This window comes from Protomyctophum bolini, assembly GCF_963924005.1.
Source record: "Protomyctophum bolini genome assembly, chromosome: 24".
NCBI lineage: Eukaryota > Metazoa > Chordata > Actinopteri > Myctophiformes > Myctophidae > Protomyctophum > Protomyctophum bolini.
In genome coordinates, this window is record NC_137885.1 from 11,138,563 (window position 1) to 11,156,071 (window position 17,509).

General features: G+C 44.8%; 2 protein-coding genes across 9 annotated transcripts in view; one reads left to right on the forward strand and one right to left on the reverse strand.

Moving 5' to 3' along the window:
* The window catches only part of map3k2 (mitogen-activated protein kinase kinase kinase 2), a 316,607-nt gene that overhangs the window by 140,699 nt on the left and 158,399 nt on the right, over nucleotides 1-17,509 (forward strand). The gene's annotated exons all lie outside the window — the stretch shown is intronic.
* The window catches only part of LOC308311531 (amyloid-beta A4 protein-like), a 60,618-nt gene that overhangs the window by 27,583 nt on the left and 15,526 nt on the right, over nucleotides 1-17,509 (reverse strand). For all 8 annotated transcript variants that reach the window (XR_013963666.1, XR_013963667.1, XR_013963668.1 and 5 more), the window contains exon 2: nucleotides 1,230-1,397. Coding sequence is in view for 4 of the 8 variants with exons in the window: in XM_080758264.1 (XP_080614390.1) it covers nucleotides 1,230-1,397 (168 nt within the window). In the remaining 4 variants the exon portion in view is untranslated. The remainder of the gene's footprint in view (nucleotides 1-1,229; nucleotides 1,398-17,509) is intronic.

A 17,509-nucleotide genomic window follows, 5' to 3' on the forward strand; every position in this document is an offset into this window, starting at 1 on the left:
CGTCCCATCGCTACTCTCTGCAATCTAAGTAAATGATTACCGTGTCTACTAAATGCCTAAATGTTGTAAATTAGGTTATAATAACTACAGTATAGAGAACTATAACAAAGAGTGCTTGGGGGGGGACCTTGGTGCAGCGATTCCCAAACCTTTTCATTGTTAAGGACCCTCCGTTTTCATAATGCATTAGGCCACAGATCCCCAGAGATTCTTATCCTCTCTGTCTGAGAGGCGCGATAGGCACTGGCGTCCGTTTATTTTTTAAATATGCTCCATGTTGGATCAGAATACAAGTCCCCATCAGACTCGTTGGAGTGACTTTCTGTCCCTCAAGGTTCCATTTGCTCACACGGAGCTACAGTAGACAGGGTAGCATTTTCTGTCAGCGCCCCATTTGATTGGAACAAGCTCCAGAAGTCCTAAAAAAAAATCTTCCTTGGGTCAATTCACTTTTGTCATCGGTCTGTTTTAGTTATCCGTTTTAGTTCTTTGAATAGAGTATTTTCTGTAGGGGTGTAACGGTACATTTTAACAGCGATACGATACGTAACATGATACATGGTCGACGATACGATACATGGGCGTTATTGGTTCATTATGGCGATCCGATATGATACGATTCAATGATTTGAAACCCCTCTTTTTCTTTTTTCTTCAAAGAAATGCTAAATACCACGCACGGAAATGTAGTATTGATGCAATCGATTATTTGCATTGCAAAACGACACATAGTCAATGTTGCGGTTTTAATTTCGATATACTTCAATTTTAATTCTTGAAATTAAAATAGATCTTTCGATGCAGTTACTATATCGCACCCCTAATTTTCTTGTCTTCTGATTCATATATTTAATAGTACTGTATAATAATGCATATTCCTGTTGATTTTGTGTTCTGTATATCGGCAAAACATTGAAAATGAAGGCCTGCCCCCTCAACTGTACACCGAGTTGAAATGAAGGTTATGATAACTCTGAGAGGGCAAAACTCGTCAGGCTCCATTTGGTTCCATGTTTCGCCCTCTCAGAGTTACCAACTATTTTGGGGACGACGACGACGACACCCACTGGTTCATGGGGGTTGAAATGACCCACAGTGATGCCTTTCCCACTCATCCTCACTGGTCCATGGGGGTTGAAATAACCCACAGTGATGCCTTTCCCACTCATCCTCACTGGTTCATGGGGGTTGAAATGACCCACAGTGATGCCTTTCCCACTCATCCTCACCTCCTGGCAGTACTGCAGGATTCCCTCTTTGGTGCCGATGCAGCTCTTGGTGCCCGAGGGGTCGGGCTCCCACTTGCCGCTCTGCACGTTGATGTGCATGTTGAGCTTCCCACAGAACATGGCCACCTGGGGCTCAGCCAAAAGACCCATGGACACGTCTGTAGGCACCTGATATGTGAGAGAGAGACAGAGAGAGAGAGAGAGAGAGAGAGATTTTAAGGAATTATTCACACCAAAGCATTTCCTACATTAACGCAAGTTGCCACAGACTACAATAACTCCGTATTGAAATCCTCCATTTTGACTTTTCATTTTGTTCAAAGAATAGTTGTGCTCTGAAGGGACGAAACTTGAAAATGACTTTGTTACACGGAGAGAACAGAGAAAGCGAATAGCAAAGGACAGACAGACAGGGGCAGGTGAAAACAGCCGATCTTCCGGTTTTAGGTCGTCTATTTTGACATACAAACAAAGACCGTAGGGCTGAAGTGGGTTTGGCTCGTCCACCGTGGAAAGACGCCGTATGGCAGCAATTAATCTTTCACGAGCGGGAGACCTCGAGGAGCGAGAGAGAAAAGATGGAGATTAGCATACGAGGTGGAGAGAAAAGACAGGCTGAGCGGGCTTCGACGGGAGGGGCAGGAGGAGAGTCATACAAATGACAGAACAAATGGATGAGGAGGGACAGGAAGGAGGGGAGAGAGGGAGCAGGGCTGCCAGTGCTGCCACCATTAGAATTTGAGGTAGACGATAAGTAGCCACACAAATAATCCCGGTTGACGATTTAACTCATTGATTGCCACCATCGACTCCGGCGGATGCAGCGGCGTCATTTATTTTGAGGACCCCCAAAACAATCCGTAAGGAAGGGGGAAAAAAATCATTAAAGTTAAATTCATCAGAACCGTGAGATAGCTGCAATCTTTTACACTAACAAGTGTTTGTCTTGGCAATTTTGGCAATTTGAAGCCGATCTACAAGCTCACAACATGTCACTTAGCTTGTAGATTGTACGAAGTAGATAATAGGGGCTAAAGTGATTTTGTAATAATAATAATCAAAATATACAGAGTAACTACAAACGTTTTCAAATAATAGTAGAGTAATAAGTATATTCTTTTCCTTTGGGGTGTAGTTGAGTAGTAGTAAAAGTAGTGAACATGAGAAATTGTATACTTAATAGTTACTTTACACCAGTGGTTCCCAAAGTGGGGTCCGGGGACCCCCAGGGGTCCTTGAGGGAGTTCCAGGGGGTCCCCAGCTAAATTATAGTTCAGAACCGAATGGACCCTTATGGGTCTGTAACGCTGAGAGTGTACAAATGGAACCAAATGGTATCTTTTCAAATGGGGGTCCTTGACATGAAAAGGTTTGGGAACCACTGCTTTACGCCACTGACTTGACTGTAGGCGCCCCACACACACACACACACACACACACACACCAATCTAATCATTGGATTGAGTTAAACAGAGGTGTCTTAACTTGTCTATTTATGGGAGAAAACATGCACACTGTGGCGTTTTTGTTTCTGGACAGCAGAGAGTACATTGTGAGAGTGGGTTATGTAAGGTTGGCAAGGAGACATAATGCTCAGCTCTCATGTAGCTCGCGCACACACACACACACACACACACACACACAGTAAAATAATACGCATTGCGTAATAGTACATATTGATGCCTGTTTGATACAAAACATATGCAGGCATAATAAGAGAGCGATTGAGAGACAGACGGTGTGTGTGCGACTGTGCGCGCGTGCCGGGCATCATGTGTGCGTGTGCATAAGTGTGTGTGTATCCAGTTCCCTCAGGAGAACACACACACGCGAATAACAGCATTGTACTGGTAAATGAGTTCCGACAATACGGGAGGGACTAGGGGAGTGGGAGCAGGCTAGCGAGGGACAGAGGGAGGCACCACACCATGCCATTGTGTGCCCCCCCCCCCCCCAATCTTGTTAATGCCTTTTTTTCTTCTTTGTTTTAGGTTTTCCTTTTTTAGGGGCATGGCAGGGCAAGCAGATTTTTCCTCCGACAATTCAATATTATTTTTAATTTGGTGGTCTGGGAAAGTGAAATTATTAACACAACCGATGCCACCAGCATCTTTCACCATACCATAAGTTGCCACTAACAACATGATAGATTGTAGATTGTAGACCAGCCTGCTTCGCAGCTGGTCAAAATGTAACGTTCCAATGTTCAACGCAATAAATAAAATGAATACAAAAAACATACAAACGTGACAGCCAGCCATACTCGGGCCGGGCCTTAGCCGGGATCATCAATCAGGTCCCTGTCCGTCTGAGGCTTAGATAAGGCAAATGTGTTCCAACCGCTCGCTCTACATTCAAATTACCTCTATATGTCGTCCTCTTTGACTGGCAAATAATTTCCCCACACCCTCAGTGTGTGTGTGTGTGTGTGTGTGTGTGTGTGTATATAAGTATGTAATGTATCGCTCTCTCCATCTCTAATGCCGTCTCGACAGGATGGAGATATAGTAGAAGAGAAGAGAATTTATCTTTGTCAATAATCTCGGATGGCTGGAAGTGAAGCCACGACCGATGCCAGATTTCAGTGTCCCGCTGGCTGACAATGCTGCCTTTTGAGAGTTCTACTTGTACCTTACCGATGCTTCGACCTACATTTTGTCAACACAAAAGCCCTGTCCACACAAAAATGCACCATCTATCACAAGCTCCCCACGCGTCACCTCACGAGTCATTTAGAAAAAAAAAAACACACACACACACACACACACACACATATACACTCTCCCTCTCCAGGAAGGGGAACAGTGTAATCTGGGTACTGAGGATTAAGGTGGTGCGTTTAGCCAGGATGAATAGGCATCCCTCTGGGTCTCAATCCTCCATGATAGTCATGACAGAATGGGACCGTTGGGGAGGGGGGCCTTGTTGGGGGGGGGGGGGGGGGGGGGGGGACAGATGTTAGCCTGGAGCTCCTGTTCCCGATGGCAGCTCAATTCCACTGACAATCTTTGATTGACTCTTTTACTTCCCTGGCAAAGGTCCTTTCAGTGAGGTGCCTTATTCAAGGGTCTTAAACCGCAAGTTAGCAAACGGTTCACGCACCACCCGAGGCATGAATTTTATCCGCGCTTCCAAAAGAAAAACGCACGCCGCTCTCATTGAAAATGAATTACCAAGGTGCGCCAGCCACTCCCCGCCTGAAAAGGCGGTAAAGAGCGTAAAGAATTATGGCCACTGAGACTGCACTAGTAGACAGTATTCAACAAGCATCTTACAGTACAGTATACACAAAACACATAACACTCATGTTTATCCATGGGATACATTGAGTTTTAAAGATAACGGCAAGGTTAGTTAACAAGCATCTCCTCCGATTCATAAATTAGACGATATCAGAGCACTCGGAAATCGGAACAGATAATCAGTGCATTTCCAAACACAACCAATAGTCTACTAAAAGAGTTCATATATATAGTCCACTAACAGATGCAGGTTGTAAAAAGTGGATGGTTAGCTATAAATTAAATGCAATAATGGTGAATAAAATCACTATGAATGCTAGTTCAAAAAGAGGCGTAACAAAGCTGCTCGTACCAGAGCTCTGCATGCCTCCCAAGAGGGAAATGGATGAAAGTATAAACCACGTTATGCAACCGCATAACACACACACATAGCAGACATAATCTAATGGCATAACCCAATAATGAAGAGGTTTGCAACATGATTAAGGGGATTTGTTGGCTGGATGCACGCACAAGAACTAGATGCACGCACTCGTGCACTGTCAAATCAAAGTTCTTCCCCATCTCATCATTTCTCAACGTGTATTCCCTCGTTTGTAAACCAGTACTTCCCCCTCTGTTCATACATTGTCAATGTTTTATCATTAAACATTACAGTAAAGGAGGCCTGTAGTACCTCTGCGTACCCCAATTTGAGAAACACTGTTTAATGCCCTTTATAAGCTGAACACAAGCTAAAAAAATTAATAAAAAGGTTTTCAGCTCCCAGCAGGATCCGCCGGGAGAAACTAGACGCAGCTGCACGACATGAGACGAATTAATTAGAGCGACAGAGAGAGAGAGAGAGAGAGAGAGAGGAGTGTGTACGTACGTGTGTGCGTCAATTTAACAAAGGTGCAGACGATCAGAAATCAGCAGAGAGTGAGCGACGTTTGTGCTACTGTATGACGAATTGAAGTGGACTCCTCTCTCCCTGGAAATAAAAACGTCTGGGTTTCCGAGGCTATAGTCTTCACTTGATACTATGAATAAAAGGCAGAAAAGCCAAAAACAAATCTTTAAAAAAATGAACCACTGACCAAGTCAATCGTCAGCAACTCAGCATATACAGCAGAATGTTAATTACTTGGACACGCAGTCTGTGTACCGAAGCCAGGTGGCTCGTTAACGCGAGAAGCTGACATCTCACTCTGTGTAATGCTGCGTTCACACTGGCAAATGCAAAAGCAAAACCTACACAGCGTATTTGTAGCTTTGTATCTTTGTAGCGGAAGTTGAAACCAGCTCAACTAACTTTTTTGTAGCTTTGTAGCCGTTGTAGTTTTGCAGCAGCTACAAACGTTGGCTGTATCTTTGCATCTTCATGTCGCTGGCTTCCATTGCAAATGAATAGTAGGTTTCTTTGCCTTTTCAAAGCAATACTGTTCTCGTGAGGCCGGGTGTGACTGTGTCCTCTGCCCGTGCGTGCATGCGTGCGTGCGTGCGTGCGTGCGTGTGTGTGTGTGTGTGTGGGTAAGATAAGAGAAACCAGCCACATCAGTGTGATAATGTAGACATGCAGACACAATGGAGTCAAACACAAACCAAACCACACACACACACACACACACACACACACACACACAGCACCGAAAGCTGTGCTACTTAGTACTCACACTCATTACAGAGTTGGCGGTGCCCAGGTTTGAAGTTGAACCCATGAACTTGTGGTACAAAGGGAACTTGGAACTTTGGAAATTTCCCAAAGTTCCTAACTTCCTATACAATCCTATAGAATTCTATTGCAACTTAGAAAAATCCTGATCAAGTCTGAAGAGGAGGGCAAGCTCCAAAAATGTATAAGTGGCAGCAATGAAACTACAATTGGAGTGGTTATAGATTGACTGCTTTCCTTAGACGTTTGCAGAGTGCGTTCATTGTGTCCAGAATTTGGGACAGTGGCGTTTCATGTGGTTAGTGCAGTGCGCACGCACACACGCACGCATAAATACATGAGTCATGTCCTCCTCACTTCCCTCTCGTACTGGCCGACACACACACACACACACACACACACACACACACACACACACAAGGCAGGGCCTGCTCCTGCCTCCTGCTGCGTTATTAATTGTGCGTCTTATCTGAGCAGTCCAGGCCTGACACTGAGAGCTGATGGAAGCCATGCCAGAGCCCTGGACACACACGCACACACACACACACATCAAGTACACGCATACTTTGCATAAGTAGCCTAGATGTGCACACGCACACACACACACAACACACACATGCTCCTTTTTTGTGCGTTCACCCCATTATGAGTCCTGTTACCACAGATAACTGGGACACGCAGTAAAGCCTGACTGATAACAGACAGACACTCACAAACACACCCCCTGTCCATGTTACAATATGAACAGTCCTCCTGGAAAATAATGCTTTCCATGTCGTCACGATCAGGCAGAAACCTCTAATTTCATATTTTAAAATGGGTCTTAATGCTCTGTACAAGTGTCCATGACAAAGAAAATATATGATGTGGAGACAATAAAGACTATTATTGAAGGTGGTCCATTTGCTCAGTACAATATTTCGGGGCCATATTTAGAATGTGTGCAGGGTTGAGTATGTTGACTCTAGTTTGCATTAATACGATCTCTAATGGAGGATTTAGACACAATGAAATAAAATGGCGATAGTATTCAGTGTGGGGCAGACGGCCTGTCACAGCCAGATTTGGGAGACTAGTATAGCTTTGTTGAGACTTTCGTGGTTGGTTTAGTCTCAGATTTAGTCAGACGGAGGGACACAGTATAACTCCATGGGGACACAAAAGCGACACAAAAGTAGGACCCGGAAGTATCTCTGGAGGAGGCGCTCACGTCACAGCTAAAATACTGATCCATCTTGCTCTGTTCTGTGATTTTTCAACTCAAACACAAACGATGGGACTATTTTCAGGTGGATTTTCATGAAATGGATGGTACAATTGCAACGGCGTGATTCTTCAAAAGGTTAGTCAAAACACTGGCAGGGAAAGGAGAGTTAGAGATGAATTTAAAACGCAGTCAACGTGTTAAACATATAGCTCCTCCATAGATCCAGAGAATATAATATGGCAGTCCAGCACCGCATGGCCTAGCATGCAAAATATCTCCCGTTTCCAATAGCACAATATAGTAGGCCTAACCCCCTCCCCCAAGTACAGTACATCGAGATCGTTGCTTCTTGCCAAACAATGTAATGTAGACGAAGTGGTCAATTGTCTTGTACACCAATGCAAATCACCTGTGCAGGCAGTACACCGGCTATCGGGTACAAACCAAATGGACCCATTACAGTGCTGCAAAGACAAGTGTCAAATTGGACCACCAAATGTTGTTAATAACAGTTTATTAACAAGATATGTAAACATCTTTACCCCCCCCCCCCCCCCCACTAAAACAAAGACAAACGGCAAGCATCATTACATTTCAACGGTTTGGCCTGCCTCACACCACTTGGGGAGAGGGGCAAAAATGTACACCACTTGAGGCCCTTTTCGGCCCCAATGAGCCGACTTTGGCCCAAAACAGGCAGTGGTGTCCACCGCGGGGACTTGCATGTGTGGATAAGCATAAGAGAAAGTGGTCAGGAGGTGCTACCCTCTGTACAGCTCAGTGAGCTTTTTCTACACTTTGATCGGGTTATGATATTATGGGTTCTTGATGTTTGTATATGTGTGATGATTTCTCCCCCTGGTGGCCTTCATTTTTTGTGTTCAATCCCAAAATGGGACTGTGTGCCAAAGGCGTGATTGCTTATCGTTGATTTGTTTCTTCCCATTTATACCTCTATATACCCGTCCTGTATGCGCTGCTATCCAGTATACCTGACGAAGGCCACCGAGGCCGAGACAGAGGCCGTGTTTTTTTCCGCCGAGCTTTCAAAATGGTGTGCAGACTTATTCTTTCTTAAGCATAAGAGAGCCATGAGTTCAGTATTCAGTACAATGTTTCAAATGAAAAAAAGTGGAATAGACGCCTCGATCTGCGTTCACGGCAGGTTGTTTATAGGATGCGGGGGCCGTGGGAAGCGCTGTAGTTTTGTTTGTTGGGCCGAGCGATGATTGAATTATACGAGGCTGGCACGGCGACAGAATGCTAGACATCCACGCACGCAGCCAACACACACGCGCACACACACGCACGCACAGATGATACACGAATCACTTGGAACGCTGGACTGTAACTCAAAACCCTTTGATCGTCTTTGACGATCAAAAAGGATGTGTGCGCGCTAAATCGAGCCAACTTCCAGGGGCATGCACGTAACGTAACGTGATGCCCGCGCAAGCAGCCGATCTGCAAGCCCACAACGCGTCACACTGCCAGCGGATTGCGGCCTTGTCCATCGGCTATTTTCGGTGCGCAACAAAGTGTAAATCACCCGTCGTGCTCGCCTGGTGTGTGTGTGTTGGCATTTTGTGAGCGTGCGCGCATGTGTGTTTTTGCTGGTATATGTGTTTGATGTGTGTCTGGGAGCTGATCCAATGGGGGGTGTGTTCCACTGATTAGAGGGCATCCAGGCCCTCCTCTCTCTCTCTCTCCCCCACTCACACACACACACACACACACACACACACACACACACACACACACACACACACACACACACACACACACACACACCCCGCTTGCCAAAATTCCAATTACAGAGCCGTGGCCCGTACAGCACAGCCTGATGAAAGAACATGCAACCAACAAGGCCAACCGCAGCAAAAACACAGCCTCTCTCCTTTTGCATATCGTTGCAGTCCAGGCACAAACCTCAGAAATCTCCAATCATATTCCAACATTTTGTGTGTTTTTCTATGCACAGCCATGTCTGTCCGTCCGTATGTCCGCCTGAGTAGGACCTATTGACCCTGCAGCTACTTAAGTCAACAACTGTGCTTGGCTCCAAGGCACTCAAAGGCACCACACACACTATAACACAGGTATTATGACACCCAGTCACTATACCACACAGCGACTATAACAATAAAAGTAAAGTTCCACCGCTCAGTTTGCACGGGTGCGTTTTTTATTTATTAGGGATGTGCAATTCATCTGTAAACATATCAGAGTTAGCCTTAAATCGGTATTGAGCAGTTACTTTTGGAATAAGCATTGCTTTTTCAAATGCCTTCCTATCAATTACTCACCATATGAAGCCTTGCGTTCATGGAGAACGTTTTGTTATTGTTGCATTCCAGAGCCAATAATCTAATATTGGACTAATTTAAGTTAACCAGAGCAACAAAAAAAACATATTTATAACATTCTCTTTGATCTGGGATCATCAGCAGGCCTCTTCAGTGAGTACACCGAGTGTTGTTTGGGAGTTTAGATATGGTTCTTCTGATATGGTTTTGCCATGGTCTCCTACTGCTGTGATGTCATCAAATATTGAATTATTGGCTCAGGAATGCGACAAAACAACCAAAAATACTAAATGAATGAATTCAAGGCTTCACGGGGTGAATAATTGATAGTCAACTTAAGCTATTCCTTTAGCGTCCAACATCAAACACAGAATGCACTACAAATTCCTATTGAGGCACTCAATCTGGCTACGCCCTACCTCTCTGATCTTCTCCACCATTACGGCCCCTCCCGTTCCCTCAGGTCCAGTGAAGCCAACCCCGTCCAAGTAGGCTGCCCACCGCTACCGTACCTGGGGGGGATAGATATGGCTTCCTATTGCTGGCCCCTCCCTCTGGAATGCACTCCCCAACCATATACTCAGCCCCCTCACTCAATCTCCTTCAAAACCTCAGTCAAGAGTAAGACCCACCTCTTCTGGGATAGCTTTTACCAGCTGAGGTCGAGTTAAGATGTCTCTCCTTGTTCCACGACTCTCGACAGTACTATAAGAAAATGCAGAACAAGTAAAACAACTAAATAACATTCAGTAGATTTTCTGTGGTCTGAAGTTTTCTGGCTCAAACAAAGAGTCCACAAATCCCATATATAACAATGGTATTTGCCAGCAGATGTCATTGTTGAGGTCTGTTTGTCTGTTTTCATTGCAGCTCCAAAGGCTTCAGAACACACAGAGAAAACTCAGACCACAGAAAATCCACTGAATGTTCAAAGTTATATAGCGCCACCATTTGGCCAATCATCATGGGCTTCACATAGTCACCGTTTGGCATTGCCCTCTACCAGTATATCGCGTTTTGCGAAAACCGTATGCACGGTTCAGTCAGAACTGCTATTTTTAAAAAAGAAGAAAAAAAACACAAACAATAAGTGACCAAATTCACTTTGTGACTTCTTGGTCCCTTAATGAATGTCATGAAACCTGAGTTATATACTTAAATTCCTTCGTCTTCAACATGATTTAACGGGATCTCGGGGGATGCTGGGATCGTCACAATATGCCATTTCATAATCAGTTTCATATCTTATAGGAAATGAGCATCTAACCAAAATGGTGTGGTTTTTTTGCAGACCGACCTCCGCTTGTTACCGCCTGCTATTAAAGATTTCACAATGGAATCTTTCACATCGAGTCTTGGATAAAGTAGGATAATAAACCGCAGCAAACAAAGGCCTATTCGCAGATTTGGTAAACAAGATAATCCCTGCAAATCAACACATTTTCAAACCCCACACAGATCTTTAACTCTTGAGAGTTTACAAGAAGCATACACAATTAGAGAATGTAGAATAATCGTTATTTTGATCAACATTTGCCTGTTATCTCTCCTATCTTACCAACACCATGGAATTGTGGACAAAATCTTAGACAACAAAATATTCAAGGTTTTGGTGGTCCACAAAAAAGGGTTGAAAACCACTGCTTTAGCCCACTGAATGTCTGTCTACATCTCCACAAGAAGAAGAGGCGGGGCGTTTGGTCTCTACGGTGATAATCGCTGTGGGCCGTGGCGCTACGGCACAGAGCCTTGGCATCCCTGGAGGTGCTGGCCTGTCTGTCATAAGCCCCTCGCCGTCGTCACCATAGCAACCCCCCCCCCCTCCCCCCCACGTCACCTGAGAGTAGCGATGTCATCAGGGGACAGTGTGCACGAATGGGCACCGCTGGATGTGCTTTGTGCATGTCGTATGTGGAAAACGTTGCATGTCCAAAACATACATATGATTTTCTTTTAAAGATTTCAAATAGTGAAAGTAACAGATCTACAAGCACACAAAGCCTCTTTTGTATGACAGTCCTGTATGATGAAGTAGGCCAATCATTTACGAAAATCGGCGACAAGATCCTACCACCTTTGCAAATACTTTTTGCAAACGGTTTTGACAGTCATGATCACTCTGCTGCCTGTGAGGAACTGTTGGGACTCGGGAGCCCTCCCCTTTCAGGAGCCGTCGCATAAATCTTTCACCGAGGAGCATGTCCGACAGCTGTTGGCCAGGTGTACGCCTGGTAAGGCGCCAGGGCCGGATGGCATCTCGGCAAAGGTGCTCAGGCTCTCTGTGCCATGGAGCCCTCCCCCGTCCTTCACTCCATCGTCTGGGAATCCTACAGGACAGCATCCGTACCCACCCTCTGAAAAACATCCACCATCGTACCGGTACCCAAGAATCCCCGCCCCTCAGAACCTAACCACTATAGACCCGTAGCATTAACATCAATAATGATGAAATGCCTGGAAAAGACTGATTCTACACATCATTCTGCCAGCTGTCGGGTCACAGCTGGACCCTTTCCAGTTTGCGTATAGGGCAAAGAGGGGGACAGAGGGTGCTGTGGCATGCTTCCTTCATTCCCTTCTGCAACATCTGGACTCATCTTCGGACAATTTTGCCACTATTATTTTTGTTGATTTCAGTTCTGCTTTCAACACTATTCAATGCCATCATTATGATCAAGAAACTGCACCTCCTCAACATCCCTCCACTGGACTCACAACTTCCTTAGTAACAGACCACAAACAGTTAAAGTAGGTACAGTATATCATTCTCATCAACTGTTATCACCAACACAGGGGCCCCCCAAGGCTGTGTCCTCAGTCCTTTCCTCTACACACTATACACAACACAGGGGCCCCCCAAGGCTGTGTCCTCAGTCCTTTCCTCTACACACTATACACAACACAGGGGCCCCCCAAGGCTGTGTCCTCAGTCCTTTCCTCTACACAAATTACTATTAGCCCTTCACCCAGCAACATCACATACTTTAAATACACTGCCATTCTCTGACTGCTCCATGACAATAACTCTATTACGGTCTATCCATTTCCCATTTTACACATTGGTGCACTGAAAACTATTTAGAGTTGAATGTGGACAAAACAAAAGAACCGGTCTTTGAAACAACCCACACTGTGACTGGACTTAACCCACTCCTCATTAATGGTAAGTCAGTAGAACAGGTTGCCAGTTCCACATATCTTGGACTCAGCCTGGACAATAGACTTTGTTTGTTTATGTTTGATCAACATATTACATCTATCCAGTCACGATTTCAGCAAAGACTTCATGTAATCATTATCCGTTGCTCCTCATCTTCTATTATTATTGTACAAAAGCATTATTCAACCTGTTCTGTTGTACTGTTCCGCATGTTTCTACAACATACTGTCCATGCCTAACAGAAACAAACGTTTCAGTATTACCCGTATTGCTTCCAAGATCATCAGACTTCCCACACCAACACTTTCTGTTATGAACAATAAGGCCATCACACGGCTAGCACTGTCAATATCACGTGACACTGTTCTTCCCCTGTAGATTATTATTCAGGACGGGAACCCATTTTGGTGTTTATAGCATTATGCTATACTTTTTTTAATTTACTCTATCTGGAGAAACTGATCTTTTACACCATCAGATATATACAGTAGCATAATATCATTTTGCATCTTTGTGACAGGACTAAACATTCTTCCCTTCCTCGCCACACCCACGCGATCGGCATCAATATCGGCCGATCATGAGAAAAACAAATCGGTGATTGGTCCCAAAAAACCTGATCGGAGCATCCCTAGTCAGTAGGACACAACAGCAGTGACACATATCTGTGTGTGTGGGGAGGAGGAACGACTACATTAGAAGAAATAACGTGTTATTCCTCTCCCCCGCACTGCTGGCCTGATAAACTGGCGCTGACCTGTCTCTGGGAATCAGCTGGGAGCCGCGACACCACGGACCACCTCCGACGCACAGATGGTGCTCCGATGGCCCACACCACCACCCCCCCCCCCCTCTGGGACTAGTACGCACTAAAGTCCTGACTGTGAACACTCCCGAGTTACAATCGGTGTTAAATGAACAAACGCAGCCTTGGGGTCCCGTTTATCCCCCAGTTAATTTAACACTGTATAAAAGCTCTCTGTGACGGATTGAGTAGCTCCTAAACCATTTTACTGTAGGAGACACCTTAAAAGTTCTTGGCATATTTTCTATAAAATAGCCTGGCACAGTGGCACACACAGTACAACAACTAAAAGAAGAAAAGAAAAAAATAATGTTTTCTTCTCTTCTTCTGCTGTTTTTCTTTTGTTTTTTTGTTTTTTTCAGTTTTTGTTTTTCTCACTTTTTCTTACTTTGTTTTCTCAGTAACTAATGTTACTTTTGAAAAGGGTAGGCAAAATAAGCTTCAGCCTACACCTTTTCGGTGCTAAACTTTACTTTACAATCTGTCTTTAAAATGTAAAAGAAAAAATGTAAGTACCGAAATAAACTATTCATTCATTCATTCATTCATTCAAAGTGACAAAGAGAAAACCAACTAAGAAAAGATGAACATTGATTCCAGTACATTTTGGGATTTTAACCCATAAAAATTGGTTGAGGATTCATTCTGCAGCCCTTCGGCCAATAAGGGTCTCCATCCTATTTGAAAACATACTGCGCAGTGTGGACTGCAAAGCTTGCAGAGCACTTCACCCAAACACAAACTTTGTTTGGCTATAAGAACAAAATGACACCATAACAACTTTACCAGTGCACCGAATTCTGTTCCGTAGTGATTGAACCTTCACGATACTACCCAGGCTATTATTTTCGTTCGCGTTCAGCTCAAAAAATTAAAGCCTGGGGAAACATGACACATTTCCTGGTCTAGGAGAGTGGGAGTGGGAGTGAACTACAGTGCAGAGGGCAGAGCGCTTTCCTCCGCTGATTTCTACCAGGGAGGGGAGGGGCGGAGTGGGGCAGGGGTGGGGGCTCAGATCGGCGAACCAATATTATCCAGCAGTTCTGCCCAAGTATTGATTCTGCCAACAGCAGAAGCAGTGATAGTTTTGAATAGAGATTGGCGAGGTTAGGTGATATTCATCATGTAGATTTTGAGCACCCAGTGACTTCTGTTATAGTACAACGTAGAGAGCAAACGAAGTACAAATGCCAAATAAATTAAGTCCACAAATACAGTATATCATACAGTCATGCGAGTCAACTCAAGGCGCCATCGCCTGTCACAGGGAATATAGGTCACGGACTCTCACAACAACCGCAGTATGCTGTCACTTCCCCATATGACACACACACGTATTCCTGCTGGCGCAGTACAATCGCAGGATGTCCGTCTCGACAACGGCAAGCGGAGCAGACCGGAAACATACACCCAGAAATAGCAGGGAACGGTCTGGAACACACACACAACCCCTCTCACGTTTCTCTCCTTCACACACACACCCACACACACACACACTTGACATTTCAAACAAGTGTTTCAATTTCACACTTCAATTTCCAAGAAAAGAAAAGCCACCCCCCCCCCCCCCCCACATCCCTGCTCCAACAACCCAACACAAATAACACAGGAAGTAAGCGACTCCGTAAAATACCAAAGCGGCTGGTAGGGTTGGTATCCTTTCATATTTGAGCGATTCTGGTTCCTTAACGAGTCAATGACCTGATTCCAAATGGACCCTTATAGAGGTCTGTAACTCTGAGAGTGTACAAAAGGAACCAAATGGACCCTTAAGAGGTCTGTAACTCTGAGAGTGTACAAATGGAATCAAATGGACCCTTACAGGTCTGTAACTCCGAGAGTGTACAAATGGAAACAAATTGACCCTTACAGGTCTTTAACTCTGAGTGTACACAAATGGAACGGGTTCCGGAAAATGTGCCAAGTGTACTGGAACCGATTCCAGTTCCTCAATGTTCTGGATCAAACCCAGTTGCGACTGGACTGAAGACGCTGAACGCCTTGCCATGATGCGTTGTATGCCGCATGATCTGCTATTTACACCATTTCTTCAAAAGTTTATTATTTTTTGTTTCATTTGGGAAGCACTGGTCTCGATCCTGGAAAAAGACAGAAACATTATTATATACTTCATATTGGGGAAGGAGGAAAAGAACAGGAATATCGCCTGCATGACGGCCTAATTATAGCCACAGAGCCAAGCAGGGCGCCATGGGAAGACACCATGTCAACCACGGACACCCAGGGAGGTGTGTGGGACAGACATCACATGAGACTGTGATAACAAGCACGGAAAACAAGAAACCCCTCCCCCGCACTGTGTGTGTGTGTCTGTGCATACGCTGGGCCAAAAGTCGCTGCAAGAATAGTAGACAATAGAGGACAATATAGGCTATAATGCCCAGCAGCCATATCGGAAAGAAAATTGGGCTTCTTCCTTACTTCCGTCACAGGTGTTACCAATGACACCAATCAGGGCTGGACTGGCCACCGGGCATTTTCCCGGTGGGCGGTGATTTAATTTTAATTTTTTGACAGGCAGGCAGGCCAATAGGCGGCAGGCCACCAGGAAAAGCTTGGGCGTGCTGCCATTCTGCCAGTGCCATCATGATAATTTCACTGTACCTGTATCAGTGAGTGACAAATAAACCCTCTACAAAGGGTTGTGTAGTTGTCTGTTGGTTTGTATCATTTAGGCCTATGTTGTTGTACACTCTCAAGAGTTTGAGACCCCCTCAAGGGGCCATTTGAAACCCCTCAAGGGGCCATTTGAAACCCCTCAAGGGGCCATTTGAAACCCCCTCAATGAGCCATTTGAAACACAATGTATTGTGAACTTGTAGATCATCTTTTTGGTGCACGACACCGGCACACAAGCGAGTAGGCTTTAGTGTTTGAAAAACAGCAACAAAAGAAAAATAAATTGTAAAAATTAGGTCATTCATAAAATTGCTGCCCTACAAGATGGATGTCTTCACAGGTATAGTAATACCAACGCCAGTGTGTGTGTGTGTGTGTGTGTGTGTGTGTGTGCGTGCGCGCGCGAGAGAAAGGCAAAAAAAGAAAAAACTGATTAACAGAGAATGAGATCATCGCCGGCTTTAAACATAATGACGCAGTGTCGTCACTCGCAGCGCCGCGAGTCAGGTTGACAATTACTCAAACGAGTACGGCGTCTGGGGGGGGTCGATCCGTTTGATGAAAAATACATTAAATTAAACGACGGTAACACGCTGTGCTGGAAATTGAGGGTGGGATGAAAAGCCTATACACAGCGGAAAAGTCCTCCGTGTTAATGTAAGTGTCAAAAGAATAAATAAAAGACAGACGGAGAGACCTGAAATATGGTTATTTTTTGTGCACCCACAGGCAGTGTTGGACGAATTAAGTGCTCAACTCCAGTACTTGATCAAAGTACAGATATATATACTTTCCTGGTCGAATGTTACTCCACTACAAGTTAAACTTGCTCTGTTGCCTGTCAAATGTATACTCGTACTTGCTTTTAAGCATTAACCCATTCTGACCTGAGATCAGATTCATACCAGGTTTCCACTGGACACACACTGGTCTGATTAACCCATTCTGACCTGAGATCAGATTCTAAAAATGTCAGTCGTTCTTCGATTTTTCAAAAATAGCAGACCTACAAGCTCGTAGCGCTCCACTCGGTGGCGCGCTATGAGCTTGTAGATCTGCTATTTTTCAATACATAAAGCATAACATGATGCTATAACACCAAAACGGGTTCCCGGTCAGAATGGGTTAAGCATTAAATGTACTTTGTGGCCTGGGCCCCGATTACTGTCGCAAGTTCGAGTCCCGATCACGATGACCGTTGCTGCGTGTCACCCCCCCATTTCCTGTCACACTACTGTGTGCCTGTATCAATAAAGACATAAAAAA